Source organism: Verticillium dahliae, genomic scaffold (assembly GCF_000150675.1).
Source record: "Verticillium dahliae VdLs.17 supercont1.24 genomic scaffold, whole genome shotgun sequence".
Taxonomy (NCBI): Eukaryota; Fungi; Ascomycota; class Sordariomycetes; order Glomerellales; family Plectosphaerellaceae; genus Verticillium; species Verticillium dahliae.
The window spans coordinates 313,450-339,542 of NW_009276937.1; the positions used below are offsets into that span (position 1 = coordinate 313,450).

Genomic DNA, 26,093 nt, shown 5'->3' on the forward strand with positions numbered 1-26,093 from the left:
GCGTGCGAGCCGGTGCGGCTCTGCTGGGGGTTCTGGGGTTGACGTGGTGGCCGTCGTCTGGTGTTTGGGCTTGATTGGGGTGTGGATGCCGACGTGAGGCCGGGCGCCCGATGTTGGATGATCCGCCGACTACTGTGCGGCGGCTCGGTATGCACATGGGGAAATGCATGGCTCGCACGTCGTGTGCGGCTGGGCTTCAAGGTCTGTACACAATTCTCAATTCTTCAGGGCCACAGACAGTTAGCATGGCGTGCCAAGTTCAACGCGACATTATCCGAATGTGGTCAATCAACAGCTTCATGGTTAGTACACCGCCATTCTCACGATCTCGACGAGTCGAAATGTCATGTGCATGTTCTGAAAGTGAATGGCTTGTAATTTGGTGAATCATAATCTGCTCGCTCAGCACAGTCAAAGCTGAGCCATCTCGTTTTCTAGGATGCCACAAAAAGCACCTTCAAATTTCGTGGTGTAAAAATATCAATAAAGCGCCGCCGCCCAATGCCCCAAAATCCAGTAATCAACGCCGGCCAAAGAATTTCGTGTCGTAGCGCAGGCTCACATGAGATCCATCTTCGTGAGCTGCTCGCCATTTCGTCTCCGATGAGACAAATGTTCGTAACAGCGCCGAGCTTACGCGGCATCGGCGCCCTTGGTGGGCTGAGCAACACGAGTGAGCTGGTCGCCGGCGCGGACAATACGCTGGCCGGATGAGTCGGTGACGTAGGTCATGTCCTTGTTCTCGAACTGAGCACGCTTCCAGATTTCAACCTCGCAGCCGCCGCGGAGCACGCCAACGCGCATGGTGGAGAGAAGGTTGTGAGCGGCGTTGGAGTGAAGGTAAACACCGCCATTGAATATAGCGGTAGCATCCTTGCCGATGGCAGAGTTGATGAGGGCGCGCCCACCGGGGTGATCCTTGATGAAGTCGGTCACGTCGTGGATGACACCAGCGACAGCGATAAGACCCTTGCCCTCCTTGCTCTGGGCAACAAAGTCATCCCAGTCGACAACAGGGAGCTGCTCGAGAGGAATGCCCCAGTCGAGGGTGGCACGCTTCTGGTCAAGCTTCTTCTGGAGCTGCTGGACACGTCCCTTCTCAATCTCGTTGGCACGGAACTGCTTGAGGTCGGAGGCGAGGCCAAGCTGCTTCCAGGTCCAGATCATCCACTTAGTGGGGTCGTACTGCCACCACTGAATGGCGTTGCGGTAGTCCGAGGGGAACTCGTGGTGGAAGTTGTGGTAGCCCTCACCAAGGGTGAAGAGAGCAGTGATCATGTGGTCGCGAGGGCTGTTGCGGTCGTCGAAGGGCTGATCGCCGATCCAGTGGGCGAGGGAGTTGATGCAGAAAGTAGCCTGCTGAACAAAGAAAATGCGGAGAATGCCGGCGTAGACGTAGCCACCAAGCCAGTCACCCCAGCCGAGACCGCAGACCAGAGTGGGAAAGATGACGCCCATGGTCAGCACACACTTGAGGAAGTGAATGTGCTGCCACATGACGACGGGGTCCTCGTTGAGATCGGTGATATCGGTACGGCCGGTACGCTTGGGGTCCTGCTTCATGACCATCCAGCCAAGGTGAGAGTACAGAAGACCCTTGCGGACAGAGTAAGGATCCTTGACAGTGTCGGTGTAGCGATGGTGAGCTCGGTGCTCGCGGGACCACCAGCGGATGGAGCCCTCAACGGCACCTGCGCCGACAGCGGCGAGGTAGATCTTCAGGGGCAGAGAGGCCTTGTAGGAGGAGTGAGCCCAAAGGCGATGGTAGCCTAGCAGAACAGGTCAGCAGACTGTTGAATGAGCATTTGCATCATGTGCGCTCTTACCTGCTGTGATACCCAGACCAGTGTTGAAGTAGTAAACGACAGAGAAGACAGCCGTCTTCCACTGGAGCGGAACCCAGTAGGAAGAGACGAGGCCAATGGCGGGAACGATGAGGATGAAAAATGTGTTGAGCCAGTTGACGTGAAGCCACCAGTTACCCCAAGTAATGGGCTGGCTGGTGATGTGAGGCTTCTTGGGGTCGGTCCTGGAACTGCGGACGGGGACATAGTCCTTGGTACCGTCATCCCACTTCTCGGCGGGTGCCGAAGGCATCGTTGCGGGTGCCATGGTGAGAGTCACTCCGGATATTTCGAAGACCGTCTCGGGCAATGGTTGGTATGGGTGATGAAGGTTGGTGATAGAGGGAGGAAAGGAAGCAGGTTCAAAACGGGAGGGGCCCGGAAGGAAGGTTATATGAAAAGGCAGTGGGCCGAGACGTGTGCGGTGGCGGCAATGGAGGTGTAGGGATTAGAGATGTGATGAGCTCTTCGGTACGTACTTTGATACGGCAAAACAAGGCAACCGCCTAGGTACCTACCTCGAGAAGAAGGGGTGAGAGCCTAACGATGGTGGTTGAGAGAACATGGCCACCTTGGTGGAGGGAAGCGGGTCCGATGAGCCGACGGGGAATGTACAGGTAGGTAGTGAATGGTTGATCGTTGTGGGCAAGAGTGCAAAAATGGGGTTCGCCACCCGACGACCGACCTCCTCTGATCGTTGTTGCCCTTGCTTGCGTCCTTCCCTTCCTTTCCCCAGAGCCCCAGTCCAGCCCAGATCCCTCCTGTCCAGGGCGAAGGAGGCAGGAGCATTGAGCGACGTACAAAATTGGTATCGGAAACGGCAGGGCAGAGCAGGCACGATGGGCCGTGCGCCCCACATGCAGGGACCCGGTAGTGGTCTGACCAATCACAAGCGATACCGCCTCAACTCGTTGGGGTGACGTGCGTAAATCCGTTGAGAGAAGGGAACGTACCCCTAGGTCATCCACCGAGATCGTGGTCACACACCACCAGCTAGGAAGGATGTCTATTTTTTTTCCTTTGGGGCGGGCAATCAGGCAGATGGAGTCAGAAGGTGTTGCCATGTCGGACGCTCATGAGTTTGTCCTCGGCTCAGGAAACATAGGTTTTTGCTTTTGATGGCCTGTTTGGCTGCTGATTGTGGTCTTGTTCAAGCTGTGACATGACGTTGAACTTACCTACACAGACACGGGGGGGACGAGGTCCCGGTGTCCCCAACAAGGTTGGTGGTATCTCTCTGACAGCCGGGGCGCCATCAAGACGGCGCAAACAAGAACAAGGATGCCTGTGAAACTCTACTACTACCCTTGAGTGAACCAGAAATGGCTGGTTCTCTATTTTACTACAGAAGTAGTCATGACCTAATAAAGCCTAGCGTATTCGCCGCTCTTGCTTTCAGTCCAGGTTCTGCCACGCCCTAGTCGATGTAAGAGTTATGCAATTTGTGCACATCCAGGTAGTGCTCAGAAAGTCGCTGGAGAAACCGTCGCTCATTCTCTAGCCCTGTACGTCACCGTTGATAATGGCTCAACTCGTCACGTCTCCTTGCTGAAGGAACAAAATCAGCATCCCACCCCGACAACGTCGCAGACTGGTACCTGTCGAGTCTGAGAGGTCTTCCTTCCTGGCACGTCTTGTAGTGCCCGCGATGATAAAGTTCGAATCATGACACCCGTCTCAGGCTCTGATCAGGTGCAGCTCCAGCTAAAAGCAGCAAGGACCTAACCCAGATCAGCCTTGGTAACACCTCTCCCGCGAGTTCTTCGTTGGCTTCCAGACAAGTCTTTTTTTCTATCCCCCCCAAAGAAATCCCAACTCCCCTCCCCGCCTGTTCGAAATGCCCAAGCGTCTGCCAAGCCTCGACGACGGCATGTCCATCACGACGTCGTCATAGCCACTCGAGATTCCCATGATCATCTACCTCTTCGGGTTTCGAGGCGCGACAGGACCACCCAATGCTTGTACCATGTACAATTGCTGTCACGCCTGATAGCCAGTCACACTACCCAATGAGCAATGGTTAGGTACTAGCGCCCGTTCCATGCCCTTTGTTGCGCTGCACAACTTGCTTGATGCAACATCTGTGCTGGGTTCGTCTTCAAGCTCCATACCAGCATCTGCAAAACGACACGTCGTCCAACTTGTCTGCCGGGTTCCAAGAGCCTATTCTCAAGTACGAGCACAAGCACATGAAGACAATCTAACACACCTACCATCCCCCGGATGCCTCGGCTCCCGCATGATCCCTCTGTCTCTCCGGTCCTCCGCCTTCCCGTCAAATCCTTCTTTGGCGTCCCAACAGAAACACCCTCTGCCCCGCACATTCCACCCATTCGATGCGTTCCTAGGAGGCAGGGGGGAGCGGGGACGGACAGAGACAAGGCCCCACCTCTCGATCCCCATCGCCGTTTCGCCTCATTGGTGGGAGAAACTCAGCTTTTCTCAGGCATTATCGGTCACGTGATCACTCATCTGCGTTTTCCTCGTTCGACTTTTTCCGCTCTTCTAGAATGTTTCTTCGCCACCCCCCTCTTGGCACGGAGCTAGTTCCCGGCTCTCCCCTTCCACATCCGAGCCCAAGCCTCCGAAACGCCCGATGCGCTACCAGGCTAGACTTCGGATGAGCCCGACGTCGACGTCTCCCGTAGGAAGAAAAAAGCTGCTACCGACCGGTTCCACCAACCGCACGGTCCGGAAGACATCGCACGCACTCCTTTAAGCATCCGCTTGTGAGAATCTGAGGGCCGCCATCCTTGTTGGTAAAAAGTCATCAAGTGCCATGATATTCCAACACCAAATCTTGATGCTGAACTAAATAGGCTACAAGCTACCAAACTATTTGGGGGACATGTACACAACCTACGCCTTCCAGAATAAATACGCCCCACCTTGTGCATCCTCATCCCAGCTTGCTGGTGCTGTTGTCTGTATATAAGTACATTTCTCATACCGGTCCTTCTGTCGTGATTGCCGAGATCGTCTCGGCCACAGGCATGTTCGTGCCGGAACGTTTCTCATCAATAATCTCTTCGTCTTCTGTCTGCTTTGCTTCAGGTTTTGAGGACGGCACGGCCTCTGCCGGATGAGGCATAGCTTGAACAGATCTCGTGTCTTCTTGGTCGAATTTCCCTTCTTCCAAGATTGTTGAAACCTCTTTGGGCTGATTTCCGACCGCTGCCCCATCCTCAGGCCTCCCAGGAAGGCCTCCATTGCTGTCGTCATTCTCTCCTCCGGGTACTGTAAGCCCCGTCGCCTTAGCCGTCTCATCATCGCCCTCGGCCTCCCTCACGGGTATATCCTGCTCCGTTGTGGAGCCTGTGTTGAGCGGCGCGTGCCCGTCAGATCCACTGGGTGGAACAAGGGCTCCCTCCGTCCCGTCAGCGCCATGGTCGTCGGCCGGGGGACTTTCATCGTTGTTCACGTTCCGCACTGTCGAGAGAGCGTCCTCTGCAGGCAAAGGCGCGGTCTTGTCGATGAGTGGCGGCGTTTCGTGAGACTTCATCTGTGCATCGTTCTCTGCTTCCCCGGGGCCCGTTTCCTCAAGCATGGCGTGGCATTGCGTCTTGTCGGTTCCTGCGCTGCTGCTTTCAGGGTTCTTGCTTGGTTGCTCTAGTTGAGTGGGAAGCTTAAGTGGAGTTCTGTGCGTGTCCTGTGGACCCGAACCTGGAGTGTCTGCTACAGTGGTTACGCTTGTTTCCACAACACTTAACGAGTCCTCTGACTTGAGGGCCTGCTGGCTGTTGGTCGTGGCCTCTGCCTCGCTGTTTATCTCTGTAGGCTTTTGAGTTGCTGCACATATCCCGCCTTGAGCAGTTTCCTCCAGCGGATTGGAAACCTCCACCAGCTGGTCCTCGTCGTTGGCTTGTAGCATTCGAGCCGTAGATATCGGGACAGTGTCGTCGTTTAAAAGTTTCTGATCCTCTTTCACGGGTGTGTTTGGCGTGGGCGTCACTGCAGCATCAAGTTCATCCTTGACATCCGGGATCAAGCTGGTAGAATCCCGTCGCAGTCCCTGCGAGGCCGGGGCCATCGAGTATGGCTCCTCACTTGTCTCAAACACGCCACCAAGCGTCGCGTGACCTCGCGACTCCATGTGACTTTCTCCTGCAAGAGAATCTTTACTCGTCCTCGGGGTGATGCTTCTGCCTCTAATCATCTCATCTGCCCCCACGTCGCTGTATGAGGGCGCGATGTTCCGAGCGCCAGCCCAGCCCGAGACTTGGGAGCCCTTGTAAAAGGCGTCAAATTGACCGTGATGACTCGGGAGAGGACTCGGGGGCGAGCGTCCTCTCGTATAGTAGTACGGATCCTGTGGGTACCCTGCTGCTTGGCCCCGATTCACGTATGACCAGTCGCTGGGCTGCGCAACAGTCTTGACGCGTGATTGGCCGTTCTCGTCGGCTACGAAATACTCTTTCATGGAGTACCCATCATCTACCGAGATTGAGGGAAGATCGTTTCCGGTGTCATGACGGACAGCGGGTTCAGGGAATAGAGTGAGAAGAGACGCAGCCTGCAGTCGGTGTCGAGGATCATCACTCAAGCAGAATCCAACGAGTTCGCGGTACCAGTGGGGGACGTCAACGTCGTGTTCTAGGATGAGGGGGCGCCCATGAGTCTCAGGCTCGTCTTCTTGCGTAGCTAGGGCCCATAGAACCATGCCAAGCTGGTACAGATCCGACTTGACACCGATGTACATCGAAATCCGCTGGCCGCTCTCGATAAGTGGCGTTGCCTCTGGAGGTTCCCAACCTACGGGACACCCTCGTCTGTTGATGTCTATGATCTTGGCATCGCCTTCGTCGTCAATGACAATGTTTGAAAGGGTAAAGTCACCCTGTACGAAACCTGATTCGTGAATGTCAGAGAGACCTTCAACAATCTGTCTGGCCCATCGCTCTCGTATCAGCCAAGGCGTTCCAAGTTCGGAGCCCTGCCGATTGTCGTACAGAAGGTCGATAAGTGCCCCTTGCCCAGCAAAGCTGATGAGGAGACCTTTGACGTGTTCGTCATGATCGTCCACGACTACACCAAAAAAAGATATGACGTTCCTCGAGTAGCGAAGTCGATTGAGTGCATTGATCTCATACAGGAACTCGTCGATGGTGTCAGGTCCCGGAATTTCCTTTTTGATGAGGACCTCTTGGCCAACACTGACTTTGTAAACGAAGCCGGACATGTGCGAGTCAAAATTGATGTCTCGCTCCCTGATCCTCTGGCATCCGAGGTGTTGTACCTGTCGAACAGTGGGGTAGTTGATGATCTCCTGCGAAGGGTCAGCATGGCGAATGGTACGTTGAAAGGGGGAGCAAGGGGGCAGACGTTTCTGTCCTCCATAACATGGACGTGCAGACGACCGTCTGTGGTTTGCAGCTTCAGGTTTGTGACGGTTTCGTAGAACTGTATGTCCTGCAGGCTTTCTCGGATAGCCTCATAAATCTTAGCACTCTTCTCACGTTGAAGTTTGGTATGCGCAAGATCCATCTCCAGTGAGTTTTCTGGGGCATTGCGGTAATCCAACGAGATTGTGACCCGCCTCCAGGAGGTTTCCTTGTCACGGTAAGTGACAAAGAACTTTTCACGCTTGGACTTGTCTCGGAAGTGCATGCTTAGGTTAAGTATCCACGTCCTCTCAAGCTCCTCCTGGATCATGACATCGTATTGCGATGTGGTGACAGAGTGAGTATCTGAGAGGGAAACATTGTCGGGGAAATGGTCAGCACGGACGAATGTTTCGGCTGTCGCTGATTGCACCATCTGATCGAGGCTGGTGACCGGTCTTTGTTCAAAGGATGAGGTGATCCTGTCAAGCGTCGACTCGCCCACCTTCTCAAAGGGAAGCTCGGGAGCGCTGGCTCTCGGAAATGCCCTGGGCTGCGAAGGCGCGCGGATGAACGTGTGGGCCCGACGATCAACAGACACTGCTCGCCTTTCTGCGGGGGTCATCTCTGCTGGAGCAAGATTATTCCTCCGCTCAGACTGCTGTCTCTTGAAGGTTTGGGCCCGCGGCAGCCCGGGAACGACCTTTCTTTAAGGGCGATGAGGAAGGCCAGGCCTGGAGAGTACCTCTGGATCCGGCGGAGGATCCGAGTCTCGCGGCAGCTCAGCCGGGGGCACTGAACTTCCATTCTGATGCCGACCGAACATCCTCCGAAAGAAGTTTGTTTGGTATGCGACGGCGAGGAGGGATGCTCCGTCGGTAGGGCGGCGGTTTGCGCCATGGCGAGCATGAAGAAGGTCGCTGATGTTGGTGTTGTGAGCTGGTCTATAGAGACCAACGGCAAAACGGGGAGAAGACGTCAGAAGTTGAGGGGACGAGGTAGAGTAGGCTGAGGCTCTTCCACGACAGGCCAAATAAGTCCCCAAGCGGTGTGTAGAAAGAAGCTGGGGAATCGTGATGTTTATTATGGGGCCGGCCGTGGCGCAGGTCCGGGAGTAACCAGGCCGGGAGACAAGGATGAGCCTGGGAACAGAAAGACGGTCAAGAGCAGGACTCGACGAAACCCAGGAGCCAATGTCGGGTTGCGGGACGTCAGTCTATCAATAGTAGACGGCGGATCTGCTTTCGAGGGATGACCAGACGGAGGGGCGGTGGGCGGCTGTTTCGTCCTTTTTTCGGTCCAACGGGATGATGGCGGTGCGATGTAGCGCTCGCTGTGCTTTTGGCGCCGTGTGGGCCAGACAACTGGAGCAGGAGGACGTCTGCAAACCGAAGCCAGGCAGTGGAGTCGAAGAGGCTGGAGACGCGAGGAGTACAGGAGACGAATCTGAGGAGTACAGGCACTACGAAGACGATGCGAGTAACCGTGGTCAGAGAGTGCAGAGAGTGCAGGCGAGGGCATCAGGCGGCTCGTGCGACGGGAAGAAAAGGCTCAAGGCGTGGTGGAGGACAGGCCGATCATGTTCAGACGATGAGACGACAGGATGCGTGCAGCGAAAGACGATGGCTGGGACGACCAGACCTTATGAGGAACGCTGCAGGTCGAGTCGAGTGCGGAAGGGCATTTGCTGGAACAGTGAGATGCGGTGCGATGTGATGCGATGCGATGCGTGCAATAGGATGGGGCCGGGCTGTGTGCGTGACGCTGGTCGTTGGCCCGTGGCTTTCGGGCGACGTCGCGAGCGAGTTCGGGTCAAGGAGGCTGGCCTTGTCGTGCGTGGCCTGGGCAGCCCTGGATGGGCTCACTTGGTTGTCCGTGTGTCGCAGTCGCAGACACAGCGGCCTGGTCGGTAAGGGTCTCTCGTCAGGCAGACAGTAGTTTGTCTAGGTGCCGGGGCGCATCAGGGGGCGTGTGAGGATGGGGGGTTCGAGAGGGGTGTGTGCTTGTATGGGTGCTTTAGCCCTGAAGTTCTGGGCGCAGGATACGACGAGGTTGGGCCTCCACGAGAGACGAGGCGGTCATGCTCCTTTGTACCATTCCATTCGTTGTGGTTGACGGACGACGAGCGGCAGGTGGAGGGCGGAAGCAAGACAAGAAGAGGTGCCCCCTTGGGAGCCGTCGGAGCCTGGGTGGGTTCGTGCCTGATGACCGATGGATGGATTGAGCGGCTTGCTGCTTGCCTCCGGTTTGACGGTTTGGCGGCCCTGTGGGATGGTCGATGGCTGAGTCTTGCGGCATGCAGATACACTGCGAGGGCTGGCTGGTCGGCCCCAGAAGCGCGTGAGAGAATATACCGGGTGGATATGGATAGAGGAGTAAACAGGGGGGGGGCGCGGGGCGGGCTGACGATGTGATGGACCAAGATGAGCGATGGTGAAGGGAAAGCTAGGGACACATCCCCCAGTGCTAACGACGAACATGAAGTAACAGTTCGGTGTCACAGGTTCTGGTCGTTGCACCAAAGACCAGGCCAGCTCCACCGCGGGGGTATCTTAGGATGCCCGCACCCTCTCTTGCCTCTCAAGCCTCTGCACTGCTCTAACTGCACTGAAGCCTTCTCTCCCAGGCAGGTGGGTGGGCCCTGCCTCGAATGCGTTGTCCATCGCCCCTGCTCCCTGTCGAGTCCCTTGCACAGTACCTAGAAAGCAGCAGTAGCTTCTCCTCTTCCCGCGCACTTTCGGTCGGTTTGCTGCATCGTACCTACCTACCTTGGTACCTAGGCAACTACCTGGATGGGACCCACCCAATAACGAGGAAGGTACAGCTTGACTCCCTAGGTCCTGCACCTAAGGTACTTTCCTGCCTACCTACATGTACAGTGCCCATCCAATCTCACTGGTAGAGGCAGGTAGGTGTTCCTGCCAGCCTACTTGCGCTAGCTGGCACTTGCTCTCCACTGACCACCGTCGTGCTAGCCAGTTTCCCCCTCCCCTACAGTACCTACTTTAGCACCTTCATCCATTCAACTCTCACCACCCACCCTCCCGCCAACTATGATCGCATTGGGCGGTCATTGGGCTTCAACGTATCAACGAACGTTTTGCCCGTCCGCCTTCTTTTCTGTCTCTGGTGCGTCTTGCCTCGCAGCTCCATGTTTTCCTGTCAACGGAAAAACAATGGCACATCCATGTCAGCCATGCAAACGCCTCGAACTCCGTCACTTCGGTCACAATGTAAGCCCTTCTCCATTCCCCGCGCCTCCCTCCTACGCCTGGGGTCTCAGGCGTCATTTCCACCGTCACACCAAACAAAAGAAAACCGATGCCGCGGACCACATCCTTCGTTTCCTTCGTTGGACACCCATCCTCGCCATGGCCGCTTGCCTCTGTGCGATGCCTCGTGGCCAGCCTGCCTGCCACGCTGAACAAAATCCCCCACGCGCGAAAACATGCAGGCTTTGAACCACGTTCTTCGACACGGAAAAAGAGACGACAACTCCAGAACTATCATCTCTGATCTCGAGGCACCCCACAGCGCCAACACAACGATGGCCTGCATGATGGCCAATCCATCAGTCCCCGCCCCCTCCTACCGCCCGCGCTAGCCTCGAGTGCCCGCTGTGCGTGTGCGTGTTGCAGGATAGATGCCAGCAACCTTGGTCATTGGCAATACATGTACAAGCGAGTGGGTGAACTGCTCTTCCATGTCCCGAGATCACAAGAGGACCACCTCCCACGCCATGGGCCGCTTTCTTGGCTCCTCGGCAGAATGACCTCGCAAGGATGAGCACCATAACAGCACAGGAATAAGCCTCCCAATTAGGGGCACCAAGTCGATTTCGAGCAGAAGAACCCCCCACGACTACCAGCTTCGCATTTCTCTTTCAAATCCCCCGATCCCAACTCATGCCGCCCTTTCGATCCATGCTTCAGGGGGCTAGTCATCAGTCAGCACCCCAGACCGACCCAGACCCACAACCACGCAGATGTCTGCTTTCCCTCCTCGACCAGTGCTGTCCACCTTTTGGCTCAATTTGTGCGCTTGGGCACCGACGCAGCCCAAACGGTGAGGCGGTTTGACCGCTTCCCAAAATGACAGGCCCTCCTCCTTGGGCAAATGCTGGTCGTCCTGCATGGCCGACTGCGTTGCCTGAAGCCAGACAGTACGTCTAGTGTCAAAAGCTTCCAATTGGGACCTTCCTTTCCTTCCGCGCTGTCAAGGGAACGAGTGGGTCTCGACTGTCTCACAGCCGACACTGCTTGTCAAGGGACTGTGCAATTCATACTCGCTCTGACACAGGCTCGGAATGGTCCTGAAGCTTGCGATGCACGCCCCGGGCGCCAGCATCCAGAATGAAGTCATAAGTGTTGCTTTGCCCGGCTGACGTCAACCGCCATTACTGTCGATCATGACGTGAAAACCACTCACACGGACTGTCAGTCGTGAATGTCAAAAGTGGTGAGACGCTTGAGCCCTCATAATTAGACAGGCATCCCCATGCCTACACGACGCTTCGTCCCGCGGGCTAACGTCGTGATCGCCGATAATAGCTTCGGGAGCTTATGCTTGTCGCAACCGTCCACGGGCAAGTCCGTTGTCGCATGGGGCCTTTACCCCTTCAAGGCCGACCGGGATAGGGATGTGTTTACAGTGTCACCAGCATTCGGTCGCCAGCGGTCAGCTCAAGACCATCATCCCACCAGCTCGCGCAACCCGGTTGCAGACCCCTGATTTCGATCTCGCACACAACCCCAGACTCCCTGCATATGCGAACCCAATCCTGCCTTGCGGGCCATTGATCACACACTGTAATGACTGTGTGTGCACGCAATGCGGTCATTACCCTCCCTTGGGCACAATTAGGCTGACATGTGCACCTCAAAAACGTCCACTGGATAGGGTAACGACTCGGTGGACGCTCTGTTTTGATTATGCTGCGATTGCACGTCTAGTTCACGATGCGATTGACAAAGCGGCTCGGTGACCATCACTAGTTCGATCCGACAAGCGCGTTCGCCAGCAGACAATTGGCATGATGTAACAAGTGATTCGCCGGGCCTAGACAAAGGCCGCATGCTTAGTAGTATACAATGGTTCTACGGATTTCCCATCTCTCCGTCTCTCGCGACATGGACCAAGACGGGGGAGGAACCCGCCCATGTGCTCCTGCTCCTGCTCCTCCTCCACATGCTCAAAGATCTACAAGTACATTTCGCTATGTTCCAGCGACGCAGAACGGGGAGGAAAAAGAAGCGTAATGATGCGGAGTAGAGCCGTTTCGTCTAGTCGTGTCAATGTGTGCCGGACAAGGTGTTTGTGTTATGTGTGTATGATGTATCGTGTGCGCGGCCAAGCATCGTTGAGCCTGGCATCCCCGCGTCTAGCACTTGCTCATGGCCGCCCCGTAAAAACGCCCGACCATACCTAATCTTTAGGGCTCCGTCCGCATGGGCGGCCAAGTCTATGACCTGACAAGGCTTGGTTCTAGCTGCGGTAAAACAGACGAACACGCAGCGCTCTATGGGGAAGTGATGGGAGGGGGTTCATCAAGGCCTCGTCTCGGAAGAACACACGGTGTAGCCTCCTCAGTTGCTCTTGTCAGCCGGCTTCTCTTCGTCGGCGACCTTGCTCGTGTTGGCCTTTTCTAGATCCACGTCGGGGAAAATGAGGTTGAAGACATCAGAATACCATCCGACGGGCTTGCCCTCGATGCCGTTCTTGATGTTCTGTTGAGTGTTAGTCGCTGCTCGGAGAGGAAGAGGAGGAGGAGGAGGAGGAACAAGACGGAGGGGGCTTGGAGAAAACGCACCTCTGGCAGCTCGAGCCAGTCGGACATGTTGTCCTTGGGGAAGATGATCATCTTGCAGCCGGCGCGGCGCGCGGCGACTGTCTTCTCGCGCAGGCCGCCGATGCGCAGGACCTTGCCCGTCAGCGTGAGCTCGCCCGTCATGGCGACGGTGGGGTCGACCTTGGCCTCGAGGGCGAGCGACAGCAGCGACGTGGCCATGGTGATGCCGGCAGAGGGGCCATCCTTGGAGACGGCGCCGTCGGGGACGTGCAGGTGCAGCTTGGCCTTGTCGAAGAAGTTGTTGCCAGGGAAATCGCGAGCCATCAGGGACTTGGCGAACGAGTAGGCGATCGTAGACGACTCCTTCATGACGGACTGCAGGTTGCCCGTCACCTCAAAGGACGGCCGGCTGCTGGGCTTGAGGGCCGACTGCAGGATCGACTCGATGTACATGGCGGCACCGCCCATCTGGGTCCACGCGAGGCCCATGGCTACACCGGCCGGGTTGACTTCGTACAGGCGGTCGGAGGTGAAGACCGGGGGCCCGACGTAGTCGGTCAGGTTGGCCTTGTTGATGGTGACGTGGACCGATTCGGGCACATTGAGGGGGACACGGGGCTTCTCGGTGGTCACGGGGTCAGCGTCGGCGGCCTCCTCGGCCTTCTTCTCCGAGGCCTCGAGGGCCTCCTTGCCATCGCTGGTCAGCGCCTCAGACTCGGGGAGGACCTCCTCGCCAACGTCCTGGACAATCTTCAGGGCAGACTTGCGGTAGACCTTCTCGATCTGCTTCTTGAGGTTGCGCACGCCAGACTCACGAGCATATGACTTGATGAGCTCCTCAATGGCCTCCTCGGAGAGAGTCACGTCGGCATTCTGCAGACCGGCGGCCTCTTTGGCGGCGGGAGCCAGGTAGCGCTCGGCGATGGCCATCTTCTCGTCAGCGACGTAGCCGGAGAGCTGAATGAGCTCCATGCGGTCGAGCAGGGGGCGGGGGATCGTGTCAGTCATGTTGGCAGTGCAGACGAAGAGAACCTTGGACAGATCGACGGGCACATCCATGTAGTGGTCGAGGAAGGAGCTGTTCTGCTCCGGGTCGAGAAGCTCTAGCAGGGCCGAAGAAGGGTCTCCCTGGTAGCCGCGGCCAATCTTGTCGATCTCGTCAATGAGGATCAGGGGGTTCTCCGTCTGGCACTTCTTCAAGGCTTGGATGATGCGGCCGGGCAACGCACCGACGTAGGTGCGACGGTGGCCCTTGATCTCAGCAACGTCAGTGAGACCACCAACACTGAAGCGGTAGTACTGGCGGTTCAGCGCGCGGGCGATGGACTTGCCGATGGACGTTTTGCCAACGCCGGGAGGCCCGACGAAGCAGAGAATCTTACCCTCGACAGTGCCTCGTAACTTGCCGACGGCGATGAACTCGAGAATACGATCCTTGACATCTTTGAGGCCGTAGTGATCTTCGTCGAGGACTGACATGGCATTTTTTATGCCAAAGTTCTCGGCACTGCGCTGGCCCCAAGGGATCTGGGTCAGCCAGTCCAGGTAGTTGCGCGTCACGTTGAACTCGGAGGCGGCGGGCTCGAGATGAGCGAGCTTGTTGATCTCGTCGTCAAAGACCTTGCGGACGGCGTCGGGCATGGCCAGCTTGTCGGCCTTCTCCTTGAACTTTTCCACGAGCTTATCCTTGCCATCCGACTCGAGTCCGAGCTCGCGGCGAATGCCCTTCATCTGCTCCATGAGCCAGTATTCACGCTGGCGCTTTGTGATCTTGCTCTCGACATCCTTGGTGATCTTGGACTGCAGCTGGGCATTCATGAGCTCCTTCTTGAGGACGATCAGGGCCTTTTGCATGCGCTCCTCGACGTTGAGAGACGACAAGACTTCTTGCAATTCACCCTGCTCGCCGGACGAGACCGCCGCAGCAAAGTCGGCGAGCTTGGCGGGCTCGGACGTGACGTTGCCCGTCGACTGGCTCATGGAGAAGGTGGAAATCTGGTCACGGAAGAGGCTGTTCATGGTGGCAACCTCCTTGAAGACGTTGACAATCTCGTTCGTGACGGCACGGATGACGGCAGACTTGGGATCGTAGGGCTCCTCGGTCAGGTTCTCGACGTTGACTAGGCTGACGTCGTACCGCTTGAGAAAGGCGGTAGGCTCGTACTTTTCAGCGACTGCGTCGGGCTTGGCCGGGCTGACAGCGCTCTCCTCGAAGCTAGCAACGACGTCGCCCTTCTTATCGGTCTGAACGTCGTCCTCAACGGGCTTCTGGGGGATCGGTTCCGGGGTGGCGGCCACGGGGTCAACCTTGGCCTCGTTCACCTTGGTGGCTGCATCGCCTTCCTTGGCGTTGGGCGGCAGGAGGCTAGACAGACGGATACGGCGGTGAGGGTATAGGATGGCAGTCAGGCTGCCCTGCTCGCCGTGCATCGGGAAGGCGCTGGTGATCTGGGCGAAGACACCGGTGTCGTAGACGTCGTCGGGATTACGAATGACATCCTCGTCGGCGTTCTCGTCCTTGAAGAGGAAGGCACCGACGTATGGCTGGCCACGCTTGATCATCTCGGTAATGGCAGCAGCCACGTTGGGGTCCTTGATGGTGATGGCCTTGTAGAATCCGGGGAAAAGAGGTCGCTTCGCAATGGGGATGGCGAGGACCTGGGGGTAGACGTCAGGCACGACAGGCTTCTGCAGGCTGCGCTCGGCGGACTTGCGGCCGCGGCGGCCACCGTCACCGGAGCCAGACCCAGATCCATCACCCGAAGAGCCGGAGGAGCCGCCTGCCGCACTGCCGGCCTTGCCGTCTGCGGCACCCTCGCTCTTAGCGGCGGCATCGGCGGCGGATCCTGATGCTGGTCCCTTTGATGCCTCGGCCAGCTCGTCTTCCAGGTCGCGTTGGTTCTCTAGATTGGCCTTCTTCTCGTCTTCGGACAGGGACTCGACGGAGCGGTCGAAGAAGCCTTGGTCTTTGTCCTTGTCTTCTTTGAGGGCGCGTGATGATGTGGAAAAGGCGGCGAGGGTGTGTGGTCGGGCATTAGAGGAGCATGAGGTGGGCACTCGTCGGCTCTGGCTGACGACGGCAGGGGCGGCGGCAGAGGATTGCCACGCGGGATTCGTGGTCCATAACCTTCGGGCAGGTTGTGTTCGCAGCCGTCTCGCGGCGTTCTGAGGAACGAGGGTAAGGCGCCTCGGCAGGGTCGTCCGAAGCACCATGGTGACTGTGCAGCCTCGGACGTGGAGAGGTCGGGAGGGTGGGATGAGAAAGGCGCGTCGGGATGTGCGTCTGTGGGGGATGCAATGGTAGGGGGAGGAGGCGGAATAGTGTACAATTGACGCTGTCGGGTGGGTGATGATGTCTGCGTTTCTGGGTAGACCGTGCCTGGTGCTCGGTGGAAGCTCGTCGCTCTTCGCGGAGCTTTATTAATCATACCGCCAAAGTGGATGATGCGCATCCCCCAAAATTTGACGACACTGGCAGTATTGCTGGGTGAACCTCGGATGAAGGGGTGAGCTAGCCGCGCCAGGTTAGCGGAGGGTGGCATGAGGCTGCCGTGCGTACGTACCTTCTTCCACTGATCAAGAGCTACCTTGCCAGATGAGCCTCGCAAGGGGCCATATGCTCAACTGCAACAAATGAGCAGTATTGTCTTTGCTTATTGCATCATACCCTATTTACCTTGTTAGACTTACATGCACTCCCCTCCTCCATTCCCTTCGGACGTTTGAGTCGCATGCGAGCGAGTACCAACACTGTAGGGATTTTAGTGGACGCTGTGCTAATGTGCGTCTGCGGGGAAGAGAGCAGTAGCGACCCCACAATGCAGGACTGCAGGTGCACCTCACACGCGCAGATGCCGTGGCTCAGAGCAGGTCAGAGCACGTTGGAAAGGTCCGAGTGACAATGATGGTACATTCGTCCATCCATACATTCCGGCCACTACTTTCTGAGCACCCGAGCCGACTTCATCAGAGTACGACCTAGCGTTATCCCCTCTTTCATCTCTCGACCAGCCTCCTCTCACTACCAGGCTGCCTCCTTGACTCTATTCACGCTTCACTTGGATACCCCTCCTCATTATCCCCCTACTCATCCTCCTCCTCAGACTCTTCATCCTCCTCCGCGGAAGTCACCTTCACCCGCCGCACCGATATCATCATCATGCCCTCCTCCTCTGTGTCTTCCGGCCTCTCCAAGCTTACCCTCGACAACAACAAGTCAAAGCCCAAGGCAAAGCAGCCCGTGGCCGACTCGTGGGAAGACGAAGACTCGGCCTCCGACTCGGAAGCACCAGCACCCCCTGCCGTCAACTCGGGCGCCCAGGCACCGCCCCCGACGCCCATCTCGCCAACGCACCGGTCTTCCGGCACCACGCGCCAATGGGCCTCCATGAGCACCGACGCCGGCTTCGGCCCCGGCCCCGGCCCGCGCTCCCCGCTGTCTCCTGACGCTGAACGCCGTCGGCCCGAGAAGACGGACGCTGTGGCGCGGAGACTCATTGCCGGTGCGCTGGGCGTCAAGGCGCCCAAGATGACCGAGGAGCAGCGGGCGTACGAGAAGAGCGTCAGGGAGCAGGAGCGCAGGAGGCGCGACGCTGAGAAGGAGCGAGAGAAGAGAGCCCAGGAGGAGGCTGAGCGGGCCAAGGCCGCTGTGTGGGAGGACTAACTAGAAGAAGGCCGCTGCGAGTCACAGTTTTTCGGTGCATTACGATCAAGATCTATTCTTCGGGGGCGATGTAGCTAGATCAACTGAGGATACTTGCTTGGCCCTCGCTGAAGGGTGTGCAGCCACGATTGAAGAGGTTCTCCAGATTATCACAGTTCCGGGCATAGAAAATCAAAAGCATGCTGCCTGCTAGCCAGCCCACGCTGGACTTTTGCTAAGCGCCTCAGCGACCGGCTGCCTGCCTCTGCAGTACGTCCTTGATGATCGGCCTCTCAGTAACCCGCCGGTGCCATGCCACAAAGTTGGGGTACTTCTTCTCCACCTTCTCATCCCAATCTGACTTGAGAATCACGTTCTCGGCCGTGGCGTTCCAGTTGACAAAGGCAATGTCGGCGTACGTGCTGGCCTCGTCAGCATCATGTTCATGGGAGAGCGGCCTCTCGAGCACGATCGCAAGAAGACGTTGGGGCCAAAACTCACCACTTGTTGCCGACGAGATATTCCTTTCCCTCCAGTAGCTTGTCGAGCACCGAGAGGACGCGCACCGTCTGCTCGACGTACCGCTCCTTGGCCGAGGGAAGGTCCTCGGGATGGAACTTGGCGAACCACACAGCCTGGCCAAAGTAGGGCCCCTGGCCCGAGGCCTGGAAGTGGAGGAACTGGCGAAGGTGGTGCTTCTCGGGGAAGCTCGAGATGCTGAGCTTTTCCTCCTTGTCGTACGTTTCGATGAGGTACTCGATGATGGCACCCGACTCCCAGAGCGTGATGTTTGTGTTGGGGTCGACAATGGTGGGCACGCGGCCGTTCGGGTTGAGGAGGGTATAGGGCTCCTGCTTGACGACGGAGAAGTCGACGTTTTCCTGTGGCCGCGTCAGAAGGTTGCTCATCATGTGGACGGCTCAGACACAGGCGGCGGGGGAGGGCGCTGACCGTCACATAGGGGACGCCGAGTTCTTCCAGGATCATGACGACCTTCCACGGATTGGGTCCGGCTGCGAGGCAGGTCAGCAATGATTGCTACCATGAAGTGTCCCATGTTCCTACCATGTCCATAGAGCGTAATAGGCTTGAGTGAAGACATGTTGGATGCCAAAGAGATGTGTTGTAGCTAAATTGGGGATCGGCAGATAATAATTTCTCAGTATATAAGATGAAAGCTTGGTGAGGCCGAGGGAATTAGACTACAGTCATAGGGGCGAGTCAACCAGCAACTTTATAGGTTTTCCCTCTCCGATATGGCAGGCATGGTGAACAACCGCTGGGGAAATGTAGTGTCGGTTTAGCAGTTTAGACCGCTCAATAGCGACTGTAGATCTGCGTTGCATCATCATCATCCATGCTACTCGGCTCGCACCATGATTGGGTCCTGCGCCGCTGGATATCGGCAACCTCCCGCAGACACACCCCAAACGATAACGACCAGAAGCCTGGAGCCCCGCTTTAGATGCCCACGGGTGCACTCTCAACCCCGTTGAAACATCGCGCGCGGTCTACTTGTACATGCGTCAGCCGATGCCAGGTCGCAGCCATATGGCGGCCAAACAGTCGCTGCCGCCAATGGTATCAGAGCTCTTGTCGTCACATATTTGCTTTGTCATCTAACCAACCAAATGCGCTGACGGCATGCGTTTTTACGGTTCCCGATAGCCGTAGAGCGTCAGCCTCAAAGGGGCACACATTTGAAGGCTGCAATCATTGGCTCAACAAAGCTGCGAACGTGTGTCTGTGTAAGTATGTGTGTGGCCTTCGTGGTCTTTGGTACTTTTGTGCTGAAAAAGGGGAGGGGGTTTGGCTGGGAATATTGGTAAGCGAAGCAAGACCACAGCTTGCTCATCTGTATCTCTGACACTGGCAATACAGCCTCCTGCCCGATAGTGTAAGTTTTGCAACAACGTATCACAATGGCAGTGTGTGGAAGGGACGCAATGTTGGCACTGAAATGGTTCAGATCATTGAGAAAATGAAACCATCACCAGCAAAAAATTTAACTCCACGGCGAGGCTCGAACTCGCAACCTTATGATATCTCAATTAGTAGAAGTCATACGCGCTACCATTGCGCCACGCGGAGCAGGTTTGAAGTGGGATTTCAGACCCTGGGCTTTGCATTATATCCCGCAAAATGCAACCGTCTGGGCTACCCTTGTCTGCCTTTCAGAAGTCAAGCTTGTATCAGGGTTCAGTGGCCTGTGCATCAAACTACGAGTGCGGCATACCGAGCTCGCTATAGGCCAGGTATATGTCACCGACCGCAACTTCGGGGTCGGGTATTTGTGGCGCTCCTTGACAATGAAGGCGGGAACTCTGTCCTTCCGTGTTCCGTGATGCCCGTTGCAGACCATCTCCAACGTTTAGTGCATTTCAAGCCATGTTATTCTGGTCCCAACAATCAAGTGCCCTTCCCCCCCTTTTTTTTTTTTTTTTTTTTTTTTTTTTTTTACATTGGCCGGTCGCAGGTCCACCTTATTTTTCGTGTTTTGCCTGCTGCAATTGTACCGACTGCTATGGTTGGCCTGAAGAAATGACCTAGGATCCTGAGGAGAGTTCAGTTGTGTTGATTTGCAGTGCACACCATGGAAAAGCTCCTGATTGTTTGTTACCTTTGCGGCTCTTGTCTGGGATGGTTAATTGTGCTTGCACCATGCCATCTGCCGCAAATACGCTTCGTTCTCGCCGTGTCGATCGTGCATCGCTTGACACGACATATCTAGGCGACCAGTGGTAATGTGAACCGCAAGAATGTAGTTCAAATGTGATGTTAGTCAGCCCGGCGTGGCTGCGCCCGAAATGAAGCAACTTGAAACACGACAGAGTCAGCCAGGTTTGGCTGCGCCATGCAAATGTGTTCGAATGGCGCCAGGCGTCCGACTTGCATGCGTGCGTGAAGAGTCAGGGTGCATCGGCATGAATTTCTCGTTCAGGAAGTTGCGAGGTCCAAGAGCAGGGGTATCGTGGAAAAAAGACGCCCGAAATCCATTGACCCTTATCTGTGCGCCCATATTCACATGCGAGGTGCAAATGGCGAGTGCGAACTCAAGTCCCACATCATTCGCCTTCCTGTAAAGCATCATCGTCGCGCGAGAGCCTGACAGCGATGTCTCGATGCCTCGACGACTTGATGCCCCCGTCAGTTGGGCTTCGTATAGGACGTCAACGGAGCCACGTGCAGTCCCTGTAGGCATTCGTGTGTTCCACCGGCAGTCCCATCGTGAACCACCAATGAGATTTCTCACGCGCGCCGTGTATCAAACTTGGCGGTGGGCATACAAGCACGGACTCTAGAGCACCTCGGTGCGACTAGAGAATGCCACATTGACTTTTGAGTGGAGATAAGCCTTGCGGCGGAAGGCAGGGAAATTCCAGGAAACGCTGGTTATGGTCGATGCCCGGGCTTGGTGCAGACTTTGGCCAACGAAGCTCTGCGAGGTTCATCTGTTGGTTGCTTGTTGGTGTGTTGCTGAAGTCGTGCGAGATCAACGAGCCGAGCACTCCACCATTTCAAATACAACGTTGCTGCTATCAAAGCCCTTCGGCTGCGGAGTGACTCCGTACGATCTCGGTACTGACGTGCAACTCAGCTCTCCCTTCGCCTTCCTGAGCCTCCCATGTCTCGAGTGGCTGTAGGGCCGATTGATGGTCCCAGCACCAGCAGACATTCGCCAAGGCGTCTTTTGAGGGAACATTCCACCAAACCACCGAGGGGAGGCTGGCGCCTCAGATGTGTAATAAAGTGCAGTGGTGGCTGCGATGGATGCAGGGCGGAAGAGGGAAGAGGGGGGAAAAGCAAACTGTATCCGTTGTGACACCAACCAGTGCAGGGGAGGTTGCCCAAGCTTCACGTCCACCAGAGGCATGACGCCTCATGCCAAGCCTCAATAGGACTAGCTCAGCGACGGTTCTAACGGGCGGCTTGACCGACCTGCTAGTTTTGGGGGATGAGGCTTTTGGCTGGCGAGAGCCGATGCGTGAGTGAAGTGCTGGGGGAGAGGTGATCGACTCTTTGTTCGGTGCCGAGTCCATGCGGTGTCCAGTGATGTGCATACTTAACCTGTGTGGGCGTGAGGTGTGAGGCTGTGTGTCGAGCACGTCATGTCGTGTGCAGGTACACGACCTTCGGCGCAAACTTCATCCTTGCTCCCACCTAATGGTATGGAAGAGAACGACCTGTCAGACATTTTTTTCTTGGCAGAACAGGATTCAGAATCGATGTGAATCATTCAGCTACTGTCGAATCCGAGGTGTTCTGGGGTGAACCTGGGTAAACAATGGAGGACTGTTGAGGGTCGAGGGTAGATGATACTTTAGATTGGAGGTGGACCCTCTGGCCCGCCGAGTCGGCATATTACGAGAAGTGAAGACGTTGCGTTGCTGACGGAGTATCTCTCGATGCACAGGCGAACAGAATGCCGGGTACCTGTGTCTTCGGCGCAAGCACGAAAGGTAGCGAACGTGCGCAGTTCGCTGAAGAAGTAGCACGGATTGCGGCGTGCACCAGTCTTTAACATTGCGAAACCAGCTCTGAGGTGAAGCAACAATCTCTATCAGGACAGCAACCAAGGGGGCCACTTTGTAGGCTTGGTTAACACGTTTGCTCTATGGTGGACGCCCATGGTTCGCAGGCCCTGGTTCACATTCGACGCCTAGATGCTGGGCTCACCCTAAAGCTTGCTCACATTGCCTTACCTAGGTAAGGTAGGTAGGTATACCTCATCTTCGAGTTTGGCATCAAAAGTACGGAGATGCCTGGCCTCGAAACCTTGAGGCCGTGTGGTACCATTGAGATGCTGGCGCCCGATTCGGTGGTGGAAGTACTGCCCCAGTCTCGAGGTGGGAAACCCCATCCCCAGCCGCCCCTGCCATCGCACCCCTGGCTTCTTACTGGCTCCTGCCCTCTGGCTGCTGGTGGCGGCTCCCCCCCCATTGACCCTCGAACCCTCGACCATTCATTCAGTCCGCTGCTGCCCTGTGGATGGAACCCAGCCAGAAAAGAAGCTATCCATTCCAATGCGCTTTCCTCCTCACTACAGGTGCCTGCTCCTCCTTCCCTCCCCTTCCTCCACCGTCACCTCCTTACGACACACGACTCGCCGACCCGGGCTTCCGACCCGACTTCATCAATCGCACGCTGCAAAGTGAAATCGTCAATTTCAACTTTTGCTGCAGACCTTCTCGTTGGAACCTGCTTGCTCCGTCGGCCATACTCACACCCAGCCAGAGTCGACTACTCCTCCCCTGCATTTTCGCATCTTCGAACTGCTGACCACGTATTACCCACTTTCGTCCGCTAGTCAGCCATCCCGAGACGGAACGTAGCAACCTGACCAACCGACCCCCTTCCATTCCTACGAAGCTATCTAGATCGATCATTGAGGTCGCCGAAATTCATCAATTCATTTGCTGGCTGAGGTAGCGCAGCATCCGTACCTCGACACGGCCCCCCCGTATCTCACGATACCCGACAGCCGACGTCGCAAGGCGCCACTCCAAGTAGCTACGTTGCTCGTCTACATTGATCGCTGTCCAACATTCAAAACACCATCGCAATTCGTGTCACCTCTTATCTGGATAGTGGCGGACGAACAATCAATACTTGTTCCGCCCCTGTCTCGTCGCCCTCGTCGTTCCGCTGAGGCCGCCTGCGATGGGCATGTGAAGGCGATTGGTACTGCGACAGACACGCCCACACTTGGATGCTGCAACATCCCCCGTGGAATCAATCGATCGAACTCTTTACAACGTACTAACGCTCCTCCCATCGCTCGACTTCTGACGTCAAGATGGGTTCGTGCATGAGTTCAAATAATGAGGAGGTGGACCAAAAGAAGAAAAGCCAGGCCATTGATCGGCAATTGGAGGAGGATTCTAGACGACTTAGGCGCGAGTGCAAGATTCTTCTCCTTGGTAAGTTGGCATATCAAATAACACTCTGCATTTCATATCCATCCTGCTCACGCAACTTTTGAACAGGTTCCGGCGAGAGCGGCAAGTCAACGATCGTCAAGCAGATGAAGATCATACATCTGAAGGGATACTCCGAAGACGAACTTTATAATTACCGACCAACGGTCTTTAAGAACCTTGTCGAATGCGCAAAAGCTGTCATTCTCGCCATGCGCCAGTTCGAGCTGGATCTTTCTACCCCCGAGAACAAGGAATACGCCGACTTTCTCATGGACTACACAGTCGAGTCTGGTCCCCAAGCACACATTGACCCACAGATCGGCCTAGCAATACAATCGATATGGGGGGACCCGGCAAAGGACCAATTGATGGAGAGACAGACCGAATTCTATCTGATGGACTCAGCAGAATAGTGAGCCTTCCGTCAGGACGCTTCAGATGTGACCTGGTGGCTAACCATCGACGTTTAGCTTTTTCCAGGAAGTCATGCGAATAGTTGCGCCAGATTACCTTCCCAGTGAGATGGACGTGCTCCGAGCTAGAACCAAGACGACAGGCATCTACGAGACACGATTCCAAATGGGTCAACTCAGCATCCAGTAAGGGTTCCTCGAAGTGCCGAGTACATGTAGTCGGCATGCTGACTGTTGATGTAGCATGTTTGATGTCGGAGGTCAGCGTAGCGAGCGGAAGAAGTGGATACACTGCTTCGAGAATGTAACGTCGATTATCTTCTGCGTTGCCCTCAGCGAGTACGATCAGGTGTTGCTAGAAGAGAGCAGCCAGGTGAGCCGCAGCTCCAGACACCGCTGTGAGCAAGGCGTGCTGACAAGACCAGAACCGCATGATGGAGAGCTTGCTCCTTTTCGACTCCGTGGTCAATTCTCGGTGGTTTATGAGGACGAGCATCATCCTGTTTCTAAATAAGGTTGACATTTTTAAGCAAAAGCTTAACCGATCGCCAATGGCAAACTACTTCCCGGATTACTCGGGAGGCAACGATGTCAACAAAGCAGCCAAATACTTGCTGTGGCGCTTCAACCAGGTCAACAGAGCGCATCTGCACCTCTATCCCCAGTATGTCGATCTAGCCCTGAACAGACGTTGGACATTTGCTGATCTCCTTTCAGTCTCACGCAAGCGACGGACACGTCAAATATTCGTCTGGTCTTTGCAGCGGTCAAGGAGACGATTCTCAACAATGCCCTGAGAGACTCGGGTATTCTCTAATGGAAAGGCGCGCGTTTCCGGCCCGCCGAAGATTGATGATGTCTTGACAAGACGTTTCTTATGTTTTTCCATGTCAGCGATTGCAGCATTGCCCGGCGTTGGGGCGGAAAGACTGCTGGCGGCGTTGGCGTTTCGTTTGGCTCCACGCTCTCTACACACGCGACATGATAGTGAGATCTTTGGAGTAGTCCGATTGGGTGGGTTATTTGCATTCCTTACCCCGAGAGATCTCGGTGTGAGGAATGGCCCAAAGTGGGTTCCCAATGTGTGCGCTGGGGCGGCTATGTCGTGGCGGAAGCTACGGAGGGGCTCTCGACACCGAGAACGGCACAGTCCTCTGCCTTCAAATGTTTTTATTAGCGAAAAGCCCAACATTCAAGGGCGCAGCGCTTGGTGCGAAGACCAGCGGAGGGGAGGCCCTGAGTGTCATGTGAGGCTATCATGATGCCTGGCGTGACGAGATCAAAGCGTTGATATTTTGGTCAGCGTGTTAGGGGGCCGAACAACTTTGAGACTCCACGGACCAACAGCGAAGTGAACAATTCTTTCTTCTCCTCTTGTTTCTCCATGTGTCAATGACTTGGTGGGGTGCTGAGAAGTGCTTTAAATCGAGACAGCCCGACAGGGGACTGTCGCGTAGGATCGTTGGTAGGTAAGGTAAGGTAGCGAAGGGTTGATGGTCTTTAGAGGGGCTCACAGTGAGGGAAAGTTTCCAAGAGGAGCTTGTGTGGGGTCAATGGAGCCCTCAAGCTCCAGGCGCCCGCAATACAACCAAGCTCTTCCCTGTCCGTGGACAGCTCGCCTCGGCTCAGCTCCCACTTTGCCCTCCCTCGCTCACTTTTCTCCATTCCTGACCATAATGAGTGGAAGGATGGTCGGTGCTTACAGTTACTGTACTCGTCATTCTGACCAACAATCAGTTCCGGCGGCCCCGGTCCCACTGAGGCTCCATGCATCTCAATGAAGTCCTGGCACGACCAGTACCAGCGCCAGCGCCAGCACCGTCGATGTGGATAGGTAGAAAGGTAGGCTCCCAACACAGGCGGGTCTATTACGGGTCTGGCGGGGGAGGGGGCCAAACAACGCACGCCAACAAGCACGCCCCAGGATGCATGCAGAGCGAAGAGGAACGAGTCGAGCTACTCGTGTCAAGACGCGAATGTGGTTGGGTTCCTCTGTTCCTCATGGGAGGGTGTCCTGTCCTGCACCTTGCCGCTGCCTGACATCGCAGTATGGGCATTGACTGGAAATTGCCATGGGGCGTGAAACGAAGACATGCAAAGGGAGTCGTCACCCCGCATCATGGCTCCCAGACTACCATGCAAGTGCAGCATGAACAGCAAGTAC

The 26,093-nt window shown here is 56.1% G+C and overlaps 6 protein-coding genes and 1 non-coding gene across 7 annotated transcripts; 2 read left to right on the plus strand and 5 right to left on the minus strand.

Moving 5' to 3' along the window:
- Positions 1-633: 633 nt before the first annotated feature.
- VDAG_08975 (acyl-CoA desaturase) lies at positions 634-2,112 on the minus strand (the record flags this gene model as incomplete). Its single annotated transcript, XM_009656778.1, has 2 exons — positions 634-1,769; positions 1,827-2,112. 2 exons carry the CDS (start codon positions 2,110-2,112, stop codon positions 634-636), a joined length of 1,422 nt encoding a protein of 473 aa, XP_009655073.1.
- Positions 2,113-4,788: 2,676 nt separating this feature from the next.
- VDAG_08976 (protein kinase domain-containing protein) lies at positions 4,789-7,790 on the minus strand (the record flags this gene model as incomplete). Its single annotated transcript, XM_009656779.1, has 4 exons — positions 4,789-6,692; positions 6,794-6,839; positions 6,892-7,110; positions 7,140-7,790. The coding sequence occupies 4 exons, from the start codon at positions 7,788-7,790 to the stop codon at positions 4,789-4,791; spliced, it is 2,820 nt and encodes a 939-aa protein (XP_009655074.1).
- A 4,960-nt stretch (positions 7,791-12,750) lies between these two features.
- Positions 12,751-16,238, minus strand: VDAG_08977 (ATP-dependent protease La; the record flags this gene model as incomplete). The annotated part of the gene is made up of 2 exons (XM_009656780.1): positions 12,975-16,238; positions 12,751-12,891 (listed from the first exon to the last, which is right to left on the minus strand). Exons 1-2 carry the CDS (start codon positions 16,164-16,166, stop codon positions 12,751-12,753), a joined length of 3,333 nt encoding a protein of 1,110 aa, XP_009655075.1. The 5' UTR covers positions 16,167-16,238.
- An 874-nt stretch (positions 16,239-17,112) lies between these two features.
- VDAG_08978 (uncharacterized protein) lies at positions 17,113-17,616 on the plus strand (the record flags this gene model as incomplete). The annotated part of the gene is made up of 1 exon (XM_009656781.1): positions 17,113-17,616. The coding sequence occupies one exon, from the start codon at positions 17,113-17,115 to the stop codon at positions 17,614-17,616; it is 504 nt and encodes a 167-aa protein (XP_009655076.1).
- A 41-nt stretch (positions 17,617-17,657) lies between these two features.
- VDAG_08979 (URE2 protein) lies at positions 17,658-18,697 on the minus strand (the record flags this gene model as incomplete). The annotated part of the gene is made up of 4 exons (XM_009656782.1): positions 17,658-18,017; positions 18,097-18,476; positions 18,547-18,608; positions 18,661-18,697. 4 exons carry the CDS (start codon positions 18,695-18,697, stop codon positions 17,840-17,842), a joined length of 657 nt encoding a protein of 218 aa, XP_009655077.1. The 3' UTR covers positions 17,658-17,839.
- A 906-nt stretch (positions 18,698-19,603) lies between these two features.
- On the minus strand, positions 19,604-19,686 carry VDAG_20239. The gene has a single exon. It is a non-coding gene; the product is annotated as a tRNA-Arg (tRNA).
- Positions 19,687-23,392: 3,706 nt separating this feature from the next.
- VDAG_08980 (guanine nucleotide-binding protein alpha-3 subunit) lies at positions 23,393-24,746 on the plus strand (the record flags this gene model as incomplete). Its single annotated transcript, XM_009656783.1, has 6 exons — positions 23,393-23,516; positions 23,583-23,928; positions 23,987-24,115; positions 24,173-24,302; positions 24,355-24,593; positions 24,647-24,746. 6 exons carry the CDS (start codon positions 23,393-23,395, stop codon positions 24,744-24,746), a joined length of 1,068 nt encoding a protein of 355 aa, XP_009655078.1.
- Positions 24,747-26,093: the final 1,347 nt, after the last annotated feature.